Here is a 16,746-nt window from a genome sequence, read left to right as displayed (position 1 = left end):
CATGACCTGGCCCATAATTATCTAAGGCACCATCTGTGTTTGCTTTCATTCTCGTACCCATCGGAGGAATCCATGAGCAGTTTGTGGTCATTTGTTGCTTGAAATCACTAGTAATACCGATTCTGAGAAAACCCTCTTCCACTTTCACTATCTCTGAGTTCAGGTCTTAGAACTTGTAAATAGTTTCTCAAATCCCGTACCATCTTATTAAACACTACCTCAGGAGGTTTTCTAGTGTGTCAAAAGCGTCGTGCATTACGTTCTTTCCATATGTTATCCACCGAAGCACATATGAACACCTTATAAATCTCGCCCACCTCTACATTTTTACACTATCGAATTATCGAAAACCATTCCTTATTCGCATTGTTGTCATCAGTGCAAATTCCTATTAACTGTTTCACTCTTCCAAAGAAATTCCTTGAATACGGACACTCAAAGAATAAATGGGTTGAGAATTCTCTGCTTTCATTACACAGGCAGCACACCGAACTGTTGAGAATCTTCTTATGTACTAACATGTCCTGTGTAGGTATGCTATTAGAGAATAGTTGGCATGTGGAAAAGGAGTGGCGTGGCAAAACCCATCTTCCCCATACTATACTGCACCATGATTTCTTCTCTCTTTCTCTGGTCAAAGCTTCATATGCACTCTTGGAAGTAAATTTACCACTTGTTGCATTAATAAAAAAAAAAAAAAAAATCTATTTGTTCTATCTAAAATATCAAAAAAAAAAAAAAAGTGGTGAGACCAAGCACCACACCTTAACTGGAATGGGTCAAAACCTAGCTAAGACTCAACGCTTGGTTCGAACGCTCCATTATGTTGGATGAATCTAAGAATTTCAAGTCGAACAACATCAAGTTCCTCTTGTGTGTATGTATCTTTGAGAGATAGATTTGTCATCTGCAAGATCAAAGATCAAAAAGTATATAATAACTAAATAATGAAGAGTAACACAAAATAGAGAATGCTAGTGTATGACGTATTATACCTTATTTTCAAAAGAATTATCTGAACAAGCTTCCATTATTTCTCTCATAAACTTCGTTACGTAATACCCACACTCTTTACTACCAGGTTAGTACGAGCCCTAAGCACAAACATAGAAAATATTCATAAGCATATATTTTTCCAAACACACAATATGTATGCATAAGAATTTGTTTATTACCATAATCTTCTCCCACTTCACTGGACCTTTACTTATTTTCCCTTCAAGTCTTTCTATTTTCATGACCGCACTTCAAAATAAGATCAATGTAAAACCTAATTAGCAAGTAAAAGATAAGCACGTAATGATCTAATTATTTCATGTACATATGCACTCATGACAAACCTGTTACAATAAATATCCATATCATTAGATGGTAGATTATGCATCGAATCCAACCAATTAAAAGTTATCTGCGATAAATTAATGGCAATCAAAACCCAATGTCCACTACAAAAATATCAGTGGCATGTGTGATTAAAAAAGAAAAATTAGACATTAAAACTACAATATACATTCCAATGAAAATGATAAAACATGGATAGTATTAAAATATAAGACAATATCCTTACCCTGGATTATAAGGGATAAGAACAACTCTTTTTCCACTTGTACTCTGCAAGCTCTCCACAATAATTTAAGTTTTCTCATGCCCATTAGCTTTTGTGAAAGATTATCGGACGACATCACGACAACTCACAAATTCGTCATAAAGAATCCTCCAGAAAGAAAAATAAAACAATCATAATTACTAAAACTAAAGATGAATATCTAAGATTTACGATAACACCAACAATGAAATTTTGCAAATATTCTAACCTCATGTATACCACCAAAATAGCAGCATCTAACCAACCCATGTTACATACATCCATTATATCGCTTTTCTCCATAATGACCCATATTATCTCCAAACAATTCTCCTCCTACTGGAAAATGTATCGAACTTTGGTCCCCTGGAAGCGCCATATTGAAGAATCCCACAAACGAATCTATTGCACCTTGATTATGACTATCACTAGTTTGATTTTAACTTTCCTAAATTAAAAATTTAGAACAACCAATTATTAAAAGAGAAGCCAAATTCAGAAATCGATCATATAACTTCCTATAAAAGAATCTTGTTATTTACCTCAATGTCGTCTTTATAATAGACATGGTCCTTTGGCCAAGGACCTTGTGTGCCAAGAGCATATGCGACATATCTAAGCTCCTCATTCACTTGTATAGGAAGAGCAAGACGGCCAGCTTCTTCAGAAATAAGCGATATAACCGCAACACAAACATTATTGAGTCCCAAAGGGTAGCCGTGAATTTCTTTTTGTTTATTTCTCTCTTATACCAAGCCTTCAGCAACAATATTTGATCGGCCAACCGCAGCTAAATAACATTCTTTTTCCTATATAAATGTCTAAGTATCATAATAAGCACACGACATTATATTTTAATAACATATTACGTGTAAACTATAATTTACCTCCCCTAGACCAAATGTTTGACCCCGTGTTTTCTTATTTGCCTTGTTCACATGATCAAATTGAGCCAAATTACACTCTAGGTCCTACAATTAAAGTATAAATCTTAGAACCATTTTAAAATTATATATATAACATGTAAAATACTACTTACCACTCCTAGACCAGATGTTGGACCCTAAAATGGTGTTTGACCCTGTGTTTTATTTTTATTTGCCTTGTTCACACGATCAGATTGAGCCAAATTACACTCTAGGCCCTACAATTGAAGTATAAATCTTAGAACCACGCAACATTATTAAAATTATATATATCACGTGTAAAATGCTACTTGCCTGTCCTAGACTAGATGTTGGCCTCAAAAATGGTGTTTGACCTTCTTGTGTTTTCTTATTTGCTTTGTTACCATGATCTGCTTTGGGCTTTAATGGAGGTTGGGCTGCCTTCCCATTTTTTTTTAGCTATTAGTCAGAAAAATAAAATTTGTAGTTAGAAGGTCGGAATGCATAAAATGGTTAGGTCAAACTGTTTTTGCACAAACAGTAGATGCAATGATGAAGGATGCACAAATAGATGGAAGGTTGCCAATAAAAATAAATAAAAGAAATATTCTCGACCAAAGTAGTAACTTACTGCGAGGGACCAAAGTCTAAAAAGCTAAATTTTTTTACTAGTCTACCCGGATTGATTTTTTGTCTACCGATGATGTATCGATGAGTGTATCGATCGTATGATCAATATTGACACTCGTATATATTGCTGTTTGAAGAGATTTTTTCAGATGGTAAGGAATTATCTTTGTCCTCCAACCTTCAGACTCTATCCAACAACAACCTAACGTCTTCCTGAAAACGGTAGTTTTGGTCCCATTGCTCTTGAATTTTTTATTCCAACTTCGTAACACGTTCTTTTGAGCCACGTTTGTTAACGTGGAAATATGTGGTGGGGGTGATCCCCTTTCCAACTGCTCGAGTGCGACCAGGATGCTCAGGTGTCCCCAATGCTAAAGTTAAGATGTCCTTACTTCCTTCAATAACTACCTTTACCTCCTCCACTTCCTTAGTCAGCACGTCTTTCAATTAAGTTTTGAAGTAAACAAGGATTTAGCAAATCCAAATCACAACAAACATTCATGTCTAACATTAAAACATAATAATAAACGATTAGAAAACTTACAATTTTTTCAGCCACTTTTTCCATAGCTACTTCAATATATTTTCCTTTTTCTGAGAAAGCTCTTTTCCATATTGAAGGCCTTCGATTTTTTCCATTAAAGGATGGTCCCAACTCTTTTTTCTATGGTTACAAAATAATCACACAAACGACAGGGTTAATACGATGCATGTCTTCGAAACTCTTGGTTGGAGGTTTATCATACCCAAAAAAATTAACAAAGTGCCTACGTGTATAAATGTCGAGATAGACAATGTACTCACCAATTGTTCTCCAATATCAGCAAATCCCATCTTGCCCGTCCTGTGGTTATATACTTTTGTTGCTCGCCGCTATGAATTAAGTTTGCTAATTTCCTGGAAAACATAGAATTAGTCGTCTTTAGGAATAAAAAACAATATATGGGTTTAATGGAGAACACCAAGTAGCAGAAGTTACGCTTCAGAAATGATTGGCATGAGTAGAGAGATTTGTGAGAATCCCTCCTCCCCGCACACTCCTTCGAATGCTAATGTCATGCTGGAAGCAAGCAGTAAACTGCTGAATACTGGCACTACGAGAATTTGTATTGAATGGTAAGCATTGCGACAAAGCTTCTCTTGCCAAATAAAATGATTTTTTTTTATTAACATGAAAAAAATGATACAACTAGAACAAAGTAAACCAAAACATTTTCAGATAAAGATCTGAGTTTGATCAATCTGAGTCTCTCTCAACTCGAGAAGTGGCCTGAATGGATTAATGAAGACCTACACGATGCGTATGAGTCGACTGTCACTCCCCTTGGAAGCTCTAGCTCGTGACTATTAACTCTCAGAAAATTAGACCCGGAAAAGACAAGAAAGAAAGAACACATAATCAGACTAAAAGGCAGCAAATTAGCCTATATATATAGTCGACCCGGTTTGATTAATGGAGAAATCAGATTAGAAGGGAGACTTAGCTCTAGTAACTACTTGACTTAGCTAACCTTAGCAGCAGGAACTAACCGATGCAGGAAATCACTACTTAGCACTAGCAAATGCCAGAACTAGCGGCGAGGAGGTTCTATTTACACAACGCGGTAGTAGCTACCCTACAAGGAATGCATATAGAAAGATAGCAGTCACTATCCATAGCTCCAACTCTAGTTCATCACTCGGGCTCGACAAGACCTCGGCTTTAGCTCTATTATCCTTGTTAGAACATTTTCACGAAAGTCAACTACAAGTTATAAATCGTAGGGGAAGGCAGGTGAAGTCTTTTCCTCTGAAAATGGCAATGCCCTAGATTTCATCATAACTGGAAGGAGAATCATAGGTAAGCCAAATCTTTCCGCATAATGTCACTACCCGTTCCCTATAAGCCATAGCTCCTCACTCTTCACTGACGCAACTATAGTTCCTAACTCTCCTCTGCCTAGCTCCAACTCTCACTCCTTTCTGATCTAAGTAAGTGTCTCTTTCATTTTGGTAAGGAAGTGTTTCGCGTTGAGTCGAATCCCTCCCGCTTCTCAAGTTCTCCCCCATTGATAGCACTAGCGTTCAGTGTTGAAGTAAGTTGTTTGTTTCTGTCAATCTCTTTTTAGTGAGTTCAATATCTGGGCGAAGCTCTTTATTTACCACAAACAAGATTTTCCTAATCTTATATTTTTTTTTTCTGTTGATCTTTTCCTTTGGGATTCTTTCAAGTGTTATCAAGAAAATGAAGGATGGCAAGGGTAGATGGATTTCTGTCTTACGTTATTCAGTGGCTGGTATTGAAAGTAGCCTAGCCGCAAATCTCACCACTGCCTAAACAATACCTAAGCAAGAAATCCACTTTTCAAAGACTGAAGACATAATAGAAATACCTAAGCAAGGATTAGAGAATAAGAATACCTAAGCAAGAAATCCACTTTTCAAGCCAAGCAAGCTCAGGTAAATGGCCTAGAAATAAGAAAAGACCACTGAAAAATAACTATTTATGGAACACTTTTACCCACCACTGAAGACCGATGAAATGCTTTCCAAGATTTATTTCTTTCGACAGAATCCTCATGAATCATTTTTAGAGGCTTGGAATTGTTTCACCAATCTTCTTATAGAGTGTCCACACCATAACCTAGCGAAAGACACGTTAGTTCGTGCCTTTTTCAAAGGACTTCTACACCACCATAAAGAAGTCCTTGACATAATGAATGGGGGTAGTTTCCTAAGTAAGGGAGCCTCAGATGCTTATAAATTTTTAGAAGATCAAACTAAGCGAAATAATAACTGGGGGGGTAGTGATGATATCTCCCGCAACGCTAGTTCTTCTACAACAGTAAAGGCCGCCGGCATGTTTAAGATGAAACACGATCCTGAACTTAAAAATTTAATTGAATCTCTCACTAAAAAGGTAGAGGCTATTTCTGTTCGACAAACGCTTATCCCCGTCATGAATGTCAACTCCAATCCATGTAATTTCTGTTTGAGTCCTGAGCATCTAGACTCCTATTGTCCTCTCACCTATGAACAACAACAATCACAACAAGATAATGTTTGTTCCATTAATAGCGAACCTAACGCAGCTTGGCGACAAAACCCCAACTTCGGTTGGCAAAATAATCAACAACCTCCAAGGTTGTTTAACCCAAATGTTAGGCCAACAAACAATTATAACCAAGGTCCACCAAGGCAAGGACAAGGTCAAGGTAATTATAATTATAACAACCAAGCTCAACCATGACAAGGACAAGGTTAGGGTAATTATTATAATTATAATTATAATTATAATACTAATAGAGGTATCGTTCCGGTAAATAATAACTATCAAAATCCACCCATTAATAATCAACGTGACATAGTTCCTGTCACACAACCAGTAGCAAATACTACTCCACAACCGGATCGTTTCGATACCTTTATGCAATCTCAACAACAGATTTTACAAGCTATCCAATTTTCCTTACAGCAGTTAGCTCAAGAGAAAGTACAACCCAAAGGTGTGTTTCCAAGACAAGCGGTACCTAATCCTAAAACACCAAACACAGTCTTTGAGGTAAACGGTAATACTAGTAACGAAAATGCAAACGTAGGTGAGATAAATTCCATCACCACTCTCCGTTCTGGAAGAGTGGTTGATAACAAAGTAACTATGTCTATAGTTGCCCCACTAGTAATTCCTACACCGGATATCGAACTAGATACCGAAATGATAACTGAAGATCCTACCCCTGTAGAAGTACCAGCTAAACCACAGTCTAAGAAAAAAAAAAGCAAGGTTAACCATCCTGTTGATCCATATGATAAATATAGAGGGAAACCACCGTTTCCTCATAAATTAGCTATGTTAAATAAGGATACAAATTTTGACGAGATTAGGGAAGTTTTTAAAAATCTAACGATAAACTTACCTTTTCTTGAAGCGATTGAAAAGTTATCTCACCATGCTAAGTTTCTTAAAGAGTTGTGCACTACTAGGCGTAAGACAAAGATTCCTACTGACGCCTTTTTAACTGAACAGTTTCCAACTTTAACGGAACATAATGGAATCGTTAAGTACAAGGACCCTGGTTATCCTACTGTACAATGCACCTTAGGGGATACTCACACGACCACTGCTTTATTAGACCTTGGGGCGAGTGTTAACTTACTCCCTTATTATTTAATAAACAAATAGGTCTACAGGAAATGCAACCTACAATAATGACGTTGCAATTAGCTGATAGGTCTATCAAGTGTCCTAAAGGTGTAGTGGAAAACGTGCTGGTTAAGGTTCAGGATTTCTACTATCCTGCGGATTTTGTTATCCTCAATACAGAAGTCACTAACGATCTGTTCCGATTATTTTAGGGCGCCCTTTCTTGGCAACCGCCAACTTGGCTTTATAAACCGCCAGCGATGGTTCGATGTCCTTGTCCTTTGGCCATCTTTGCGTTGAGGTCAATGTTTTTAAAACAATCAAACAGTTTCCGGATACGAATATCGATGGAGATGTTAGCATGATCGAGAGCTTAGCTCATGATTATTTCAAAACCATGTTTCCGGATGACCAGAGGCACAAATTCTTTTCCTTTGGAAGTTCCAACTTTGACAAGGACTCCTTGGACGTAGGGGAAATTGAGGAAGATTTTCTTCAACTCTTTTGCAACTCTTCCCTGCCACCTCGCGAGTCCCACCCTACCAACATCCATTTATCCCTTGACGCTATGACGGAAGATGAATTTTTCACCCTGTATCCCAGTTATTCTTTTGCCCCACCTATTGAGGAATGTCTAGCATATCTCAAGGATTCTAATGATCTAGACCTGAGAGCTCTAGCTGACACTTATTCATCTTCCATCACCAATATTCCCCACCTTTCAACTTTTCAAAGGAACCTGGAGTTTGCGTTTGACCCTTTTGTTTCTTCTGTATTTAATGATTTTCTAAATCCTCTTAATACAGAAATAATTCCCAAGGGAAAGGCACTTGACACCTTCATTTTTAGAATGGAGACAGTTCCCACCTACACCATGAATGAGTTTTGTGCCAAACCCACATTCTCATTTCTTCCATTCCTTACGTCTAAAATTCATCCATATCCACCATATCTTCCACAAACATCCATTTTCTCATGATCATTCACTTGGACACCCTCTCGTTCAAAGATGAAAAAGAAGGTGCATGCACGGTTACGTTCTAGATCTATCAAACTTTGTTTCCATTTCACTAAGTTGCGTCGTAGGAAATCTTGGTGTTTGATTCTGTTTAGGGGTGCATTCCATGTTATTTATTTATGGGAAGACCCAAAACTCTTTAGGTTGTTGATATATGGAAAACTGCAGAGGTATATATATATATATCAGTTATTTGTTAAAGTCTCGAGTATCTGACTATAAACGGCTCATTTTGTTATTGGTGTACTTCTTTACAATTCCATATATTGGTAAGTTCACCATTCAGGTAACCGGGCCCTCCATATGGAGTGTGTGGCTGTAAGTACCAAATCCTAAGTCCACGTTAAACATAATTCACGTTTTCCACTCTTGCATGTTTTTTCGGATTTTGAGTCATATTCCTCTATGGTGTGAGTTATGTTTTTATTGCTTTCTTGTTTTTTTTCTTATATTAAATCTTATTCATAAAAAATAAAATTTGTTAAAATCATAAAAATAGTAATTTAAGAAGTCTCGGAAATCTGACTTTAAAAGACCCGCTTTCAAAACAAATTTTCTAAACTTCGTTGCAAAAAATTTGTTTAGGGGGGTGTTCGTTTTCCGTACTAGATCGTTCAACTTGACATTTGTGTTGCTTAGACCGTTTAATCATATTCTGACTCGGGTTGACATGATCTATTAATGTAGAGTTCATTTGTTCGCATAACTTACGTCATACACGCACTTCGAGGTATTTTCCATCTTCTTATATGTCATATATGGTCAAAATAGAGTGTTTTATAGATCATTGGATTGGAAATTCTCTCCTGATCATTTCCATAGCTCATTCACAAAAATCGGACCGGTAACGAAGCGGCAATTTTAGTTTGAAGTTGCGCAAAAAATCGACAAAAAATGAAAAATCAAATTGGGCTTAGGCCCAATCTCGTGCGCAAGTGCCACGCACGTGTGTCCTTCTCCTTCAAACTAACAGTCACGATTTCCATTCTCCCCCACCACCATTAACAAGCTTGAAACCCTAACAAAAAAAAAAAAAAAAAAAACTAAATCAAACAAAACAAAATAACAAGATTTAAATAAAATGAAATGAAGAACAATAAAAGTAAAAGACTTGAATTAAAAAACAAGACTAATTCCTACAAGCCAAATAGTTTGGACCCTAAAACAATGGATGCCTTCTCTCTCCCTAACTTTTAGATTATATACCCCTACTTTTGCTTTTTACTAATTTGCCCTCCTCCATCACTTTTGAGACACTTCACACTTCACTTTTGCTTTTGTTTTTTCTTTTGCTTTTTTATTTCTTCTTGACCAAGGTAGGTTTTTGAGAATGCCATATTTTTAGACAAGGGCCTCCATCTCTGGTCTTCTAAGTTGAGGGCTTTGACCTTTGACTTTGACTTTGACTTTTTATACACTTTTTCATAGCAGCTTCTGGTCTTTATAATAAGTATGATTAAGGCTCATTTAGGTGCTAAGATGCAACTTATATAGAAGTAGCCTGAAATTCTCCGTAACCTGAAAATGGTTGTACTCACAAAAAAGTGTACCTAAGTCTATGTAATTGATTTTAGAGTTGTCACTAACTTTATTAAGGAAAAGTTGAGTAAAACCTATGTGAAGGACTAGTCCCTCGAACAAGATGATTATTGGGCTCAGGAGTCAAGGTACGATGTGGGAAGGTGTAAGGCACCCACACTCGCCTGGTAAAAATGGCATTACTTCTATTGAGGTGTAATGTTTTGAGATAGGTGAATGAAGAAATCTTGAAATTTTATTACCATGTTGGATGATCTTTCCTAAATTATTTAAAAGCTAATAACTATATGTTAGATTAAAACTAAAAAAATAATCCTAATATGCAATACTAATTAAAATAAAAGAGAAAAAGAAAGATGCCATCTTGTTTGGAATGTTGCCTCATACTTGATTGTAGATTGATTGATTGATTGTTGATGAATGATGATGATGAACTTGATCTTGAATTGACAACTTTGATGATTGAAACAGGTGATTAGGGAGAATAAACAAATTTTGATGAAATAGAGCTTCTACTCAGGATTGAACTAGGAAAAAAGATGGCTAAAAATGAAAAACTAGAAAGAAAAGATGAAGAACACTAAAGAAAAGATGACTACCATGTTATTAGCTCTGAATAAATAGCTGAAGATCTTTAGTTCTAAATAACTAGTACCAGATTTTTAGCTCCGAATAACTAGCTCCAGATCTTTAGCTTTGAATAACTAGTTCAAAATTATTAGCTCTGAATAACTAGCTCCAGATGTTTTTTATGGGTGAATGCGACCCCTATTTATAGTGTTTGGGAGTGGAATCCAATATGGTAATGAGTTTGATCCAATGGCTTGATATCTTTCTGGATGCACCTCCTAAATCTGGCCCTTGATTCAAGAGGTGGAAAAAGAGGTGTGATCTTGGCCCTTGATTTCAAGGTTTCGTAGATGGATTAGGGAAAAAAACAAACCCTAGACTTCCTCAATATTCTCACAATCTTGAGTTTCCAAACATGGCTCCAAAATGGTATATTCTCTAGAATATGCTTGATTTTAAGGATCAAATCAAATCAAACAAAAAAAAAAAAAAGTTATCTAGGGTTTTAGAGGATTGAGAATAGTCTAGAAACACTAATGAACAGGTCCAACACGAGCTGGATCCATAGCCCATGAGCACACATCCAAATCCAACCAAAAAGGCCCATTTTGACCATTCTCTTAACACTGCAAATTCTCTTTGACCGGGTCAAAATTAGGCAAACTCTTCTTCACAAAAATTGATCACTAATCCATTAGGAAGGCCCATGAACTCTTAAAAATACCCTTGGGTCAAAATCTTACTCCAAAAAAATATATTGTAACTGAGCAGTAGCGACAATCCAAGCAAAATAGATAGGCAAGATTAGGGTTTTTGAAATCCAAAAGGAACCTAGGCAAGCTTGTACTCATTCTGAAGGATTTTTCAAGTGGAATTCAAATATGAAATAATCTTATCCAAAAAAAGAGTGAAAAATTCGAAATTTGGGCTCCAAAGGGTTACATGGGCATTTTGGTCATTTTCAGCTCAAAACTCAGAAAGCAACGAAACATCATCCATAGCTAGACATGATGAGGAGAGTCTAAAAAGAAAGAAGTTTGATATATAAATGAAGACTCTAGAATGCAAATCACCTTATATGATCAAATTTAATTCAGGGCAAAATCGTTAATGAATTATGCCTGGGGTGCAAAAATGGGGTGTCTACAGTTGCCCCTATTTGGTGGAGGTTGTTTGCAACGGAACAACAAAGCCATGGAGACACACCATTTTTACCAAGCTCCAGCCAAAAGATCTCATGCAATTTTTTTAAAATTCATTTGAAATATATATATATATAATTTTTAAAATTATATTTATATATATATATATATATATATATTTGCTAAAGGTGAGCAGTAAATTATTTATATTTATATTTGCTAAAGGTGAGCAGTAAATTATATTAAGAAAGAAGAAAGAAAGATACAAAAAAAGTGAAAAAAGAAAAAAAGAATAAGTGTTTCTTCACCAAAATGATTGCATCATTGTAAAACTTCAACAACCCTACTAGGTAGGCCTCCTAAAGTCCCACCAATCATATGCGTAAAACCTTTGTGAATTCAATCAAATCTAAATAAGTGATATGAGCAACCTCCCATTTATAGATCCATGGGGGCTTGCCTTCATGCAAAAATAAGTCTTCCGTGATCATATCAATGCATCCTCTCAATGAATGGAGGATGGATGAGAGGATGCATTGAGAAAAGAAATTCTTGCACTTATGCCACTTGTTCTTGAGACTCCAAGGCATGTTGCCAGGACCGAAAGCAACAATGGTTGTGGCTGAATCCCACTCAAACCATACTTTTTTCCAATTCCTTTGTACCGCCACTTCTGCACTTTCCACTATCGCAAGACACTCTGCCAAGTAGTTTGTGTTGACGCCTATTTTCCTCCATATGACTAGTAAGAAATCTCCTGTGTGGTTCCTACATGTTGCACCTAGTCCTTCCACTCCTGGATTACCTTTCAACGAGCCGTCACAATTGATTTCAACCATATCCGAAATAGGTAGATTCCACCAACACTTTCGAATTCTTGGAGCTCTATGTAGTCTTGCTTCTAGATTCCAATTTAGTAGAGTTCTTACATCTATGGTGCTCTTGTACATGCTGCCTGAATCTAGGAGATGTACCTGTCTAACCAGTCTTGTAATCTCCTTAGTATAATGGATAAAGCTCAGTTTCTTGTCTTCAAAGAATGCTTTATTCCGTTGCTTCCATATAGTTACCATACCCCAATCGTGTTGTTGTTGCCCATAGCCTTTTTATCATGATGTTTCTACCCTCGGTTTTAACCGCTTTGCTTCATTCAGGGGATTGAAAGTTATTTCTAAACCTAAACCTGCTCGTAAATCCAATTCCACACTATTCTAGTAAAGGAGCAACCCCAAAACAGATGCTTTAGTGTTTCTACTTCTTCCCCACACATGTAGCACCTTGAAACTAACTTCAACCCTTTGTTCATTAAGCTTTCATCGGTGGCAAAGACGGTTATTACACAACTTCCACGCTTATAGCTGCCGTTTTGATAAGAACATATGATCTCCACACCATCGACACCCAACAAGGTTTTGGTCTTTTTTCTCCCCGATTTCCTAGAAAGCCTAGTACACCAAGAACTTTCCCACAATGGTTTGGTGTCCAAACCATGTTATCTTGTTCATTAGTGTCTAGACCTTGTAGGTTACGAAAGATATCCTCGCATTGCTTTCGCCAGATTCTTTGAAGTTGAATAGGAAGGGCCCAATTGATTATGGATGAGAGTGTTAACTCTTGCTCTGTAGCCTTTGAGTTCAGAGTCAGTGAGGTTTAACACTTGCTTGATTGAGAAATTTCCCAACCAGTTATCCCTCCAGATATCGATCTTGGACCCATTTCCAATTACCCACTGAGTTCTAGATTTCAGTTCCTCCAGTGCCCGCTTAATGCCGGTCCAAATAGAAGACTTGACATAATAGGTAATCATGCCACCATCCCTTGTAAAGTACTTGTTTCTCATATAGTTTGCAAAGTGATCCTCCGCAATAAGGACATGCCACGCAAGCTTCATGAGAAGGGTTAAATTCATCTCCTTCAGTCTTCTGAATCCAAGACCCCCCTCATCAATTGGCTTACAACATTTATCCCATACCACTGTGGTCTTCTTAGAAACACAAGGGTTACCTATCCATAAGAAGTTCCTCGCTCATAAGAGTTTCTGCCTTTTTTATAATGTTCGAGGGCCATTTATACACACTCATATTGTAAACTGGGATGCTCCCAAGCACTAATTGGATAAGAGTTGCCCTTCCTTGAAGAGAAAGGAGTTTCCCTTGGCAGCTGGTAATCCTATTAATGATCTTGTCGACCAAACTCAAGAGAATTGCAGATAAAAAGAGGTATTTCTATTCTTAATCTTGATCTTGACTTAATGGCACACCGAGGTATTTCTCAGGCATCACACCATCTTGTACATTTAGAACCTCTTTTATTCTCTCCCTCCTGACCTCAGTCAATCCACCTAAAAAAGCTTGCTTTTATTTCTATTAATGTCCTGACCAGCTTCATTTTGATATTCTTCGAGCAGCCCTGTAAGATTTTTTACCTCCCTTAGGTTGCCATTCATGAAGATAAAAATGGCATCTGCGAACAGCAGGTGCGAAGGGCTAGGATAACCCTTAGCAGTGCAAAGGGGTTTGATGAGCCCATTATCCCTCAGATAGTTAAGTCCCTTACTTAGAACATCTTGACCAAAGGCAAATAGTAACAAGGAGAGAAGGTCTCCCTGTCGCAACCCCCTTCCAACTCCCATGTAACCACAAGGACCCCCATTGATGAGGACAGATAATTTTGCCAACCCAAGAATTGTGTACACCCAATAAATCCATCTCTGCCCAAACCGTAGCCGTTTGAGAACTTCAAGTAAAAATTCCCAACTGAGTGTGTCATATGCCTGAGATATATCAATCTTGAGACCAATGGTGTAAAAATTCCCACCATTTTTCTTTTGTTTCATTGCATTAATCATTTCAGATGCCATACAAATGTTAGCATGAACTGATATACCATGAATGAACCCTGCTTGTTCAATGGAAACTAACTTTGAAATGATCATCTTCAACCTAGTATGCATATTTTTGACAAGATCTTCATAAAGAAATTACTCATATAGATAGGTCTATACTAGGAAGCTTTCTTAGCATTTCTGTCCTTAGGATTAAGAGCAAGAAAGTTATTATTTACCCCCATAGGAATGTAGGCTTCTCTAAAGAAAGAAGTCACAGCACTGCATAGGTCATCTTTGATTATGTTCTAGCATGCGTGATAAAAACATCCTTGAAACCCATCTGGTCTTGGCGAGCTCTCTGACTTCATAGAAAAAACTAATTTCTAGATCTCTACCTCTAGAAGGATTGCACAGAGCATAAAGTTATCTTCTTCAGTAATCACTTTTAAAACTAAGTTCAGGAGCTGGTCGTTGACATGTGTACTTCTCAAGGAAAAATTTTCTTTATAATATTTGACCATATAGTCCTTTATCTCCCCTTGTGAAGTGAGTTGTACATTCTCTTTTGTTTGCATCTCCACTATCCTATGTTTTTCTTGCTTGATCTTGCACATCATGTGGAAATAAGCTGTGTTCATGCTGTCTTCTTTAATATCTTTAACTCTACTTTTCTATCTCCATAAAGATGCCCAATTAGAAAGAGCATTTTGCAACTGCAATTCCTTTGTTTCAACTAACTCGAATAGTGCTTGATCTTCTAAGTCTTCATCACCTCTTGTCTGTAAAGCATCGAATTCTTCCTGAAGCTTTCTTATTATGTTATCCAGATACCCAAAAACATTGGCATTCCATCTTTTGATCGCACCCTTTAATCTTTTCAACTTCTGAGTAAACTTGAGAATCAGAGTACCCAGTAACACCTCCCTCCAACTTTCAGTAACCAAGCTTTGAAAGGTATCATGGGAAAGCCATACTTTATTGAATCTGAAAGGTACATTCTGTGGTCTTGGGATATGGTAGTGTCTACCCAATAGGGGAGCATGATCAGAAAACAATATGTGTTTAACTTTGTAACTCCACCCATTGAACCTCTCACTCCAAGCTTGGTTAAACAGAGCCCTATCAATCTTGGAGAGAACTCGATTCCTTCCTTTTTGGTTATTACACCAAGAGAACTTCAAACCCTTAAAACTACTCTCTTGAAGATCGCACATGTTAATGGCTAAAAAGAACTCATTCACTGCAACTTTATATGGAGATCTAATCCCTTTCTTTTCATCGTTTTTTAAAACGACATTTAAATCACCTATTACAAGACAAGGTTCATCAAGATATAAATTGCTCATCTCTATCCACAACTCCCCTTCCTCGATTGTTAAATAGTTTGCATGTACAAAGGTAACTAAACTGCCTTGCACCAAGATGGACACTTGCTGATGAGATTTAGAAACCAGAGAGGCATCTAAACCACTTTGCCAAAATACCCAAAAATTGCCCCTTTTCTGTCTGGTTCATCATTGTGTAAAAAATTGTAATCTAGGAAATTCCCATAACTACTAACAATGCGAGCACTAAGTCTGACTTTGGGTTCAGCAACACAAAGGAGATCGGGTTCAAAAGAGCTACACATTTGTTTTAATCTGTCTACAACTTTATTCTTTCTAGTTCCCTCTCATTTAGAATCGGATTTTTCAGGAAGCTTATGTTTAGACCTTGTCACTGGTTGACCACCACTTGACACTCTTTTCTCATTCTTACCTTTGGGAGGTAGGCTCTTTTTTAGACCGTGACTTGTCTCCAATCTTGCTGCAATGAAACTGGCTTCTTGCATGCATGACTCCCACTTGAGGTCCAGGAATTACTTCAGCACACGAAAGTGCTATACAGAAGGTACCATCCGGCTCCATTGTGATCTCGTTATGCATCTCTGCTTCTAGACCCTCTTTTTCAACTCTATCAACCCAACTCACAGTAGCCTTGCTGATTTCTTCAAGTTCCACTTCCTTCCACTGATTCTTGATATTCTTAAAATAGCAACTTTTTTATCCTAACGAATAGTGATTTTGCTAGGAATAAGAAAACTAAATTATTCTACGTTTAGATCAAAGTTCTACTCTCGATTATCATGCAATAACTTGAGTAAAGATTCGTTCCACTCCTAATTGCTTAGAACGTAACAATTTCACTAATTTAACAATTAACCAATATGATGAGAGTAATTATTGTCACTATAACTAATATGGTGAAAACTATGATTTAGGATATTCTAATTTAAACTATGACAATTGAATAATAAGATTGAATATGAGAAAGAATTAGGGAGATTTGATATCCACCTTGATTAATCCCTAACATGCTAGTATGGAGTTTGTTGCAAATCCTAATATTTATGTTTTCACACAAGGTTTAATATAAAGGTTAGATC

The 16,746-nt window shown here is 36.9% G+C and overlaps 2 protein-coding genes across 2 annotated transcripts; both read right to left on the bottom strand.

Moving 5' to 3' along the window:
* Positions 1-11,868: 11,868 nt before the first annotated feature.
* LOC147492425 (uncharacterized) lies at positions 11,869-12,567 on the bottom strand. The gene has a single exon (XM_086567502.1). It carries the CDS (start codon positions 12,565-12,567, stop codon positions 11,869-11,871), a length of 699 nt encoding a protein of 232 aa, XP_086423628.1.
* A 2,425-nt stretch (positions 12,568-14,992) lies between these two features.
* Positions 14,993-15,667, bottom strand: LOC147492424 (uncharacterized). The gene has a single exon (XM_086567501.1). It carries the CDS (start codon positions 15,665-15,667, stop codon positions 14,993-14,995), a length of 675 nt encoding a protein of 224 aa, XP_086423627.1.
* Between the last annotated feature and the right edge of the window lie 1,079 nt (positions 15,668-16,746).

This window comes from Coptis chinensis, chromosome 6, assembly GCF_015680905.1.
Source record: "Coptis chinensis isolate HL-2020 chromosome 6, ASM1568090v1, whole genome shotgun sequence".
Lineage (NCBI taxonomy): Eukaryota > Viridiplantae > Streptophyta > Magnoliopsida > Ranunculales > Ranunculaceae > Coptis > Coptis chinensis.
The sequence above is the reverse complement of the archived record's forward strand: the minus strand, read 5'-3'. Positions and strand labels throughout refer to the sequence as shown.

What these genes read in the sequence shown, in the direction of transcription:
- LOC147492425 (XM_086567502.1), bottom strand. Translation starts at nt 12,567, where the DNA reads ATGGTAACTATATGGAAGCAACGGAATAAAGCATTCTTTGAAGACAAG.
- LOC147492424 (XM_086567501.1), bottom strand. Translation starts at nt 15,667, where the DNA reads ATGAGCAATTTATATCTTGATGAACCTTGTCTTGTAATAGGTGATTTA.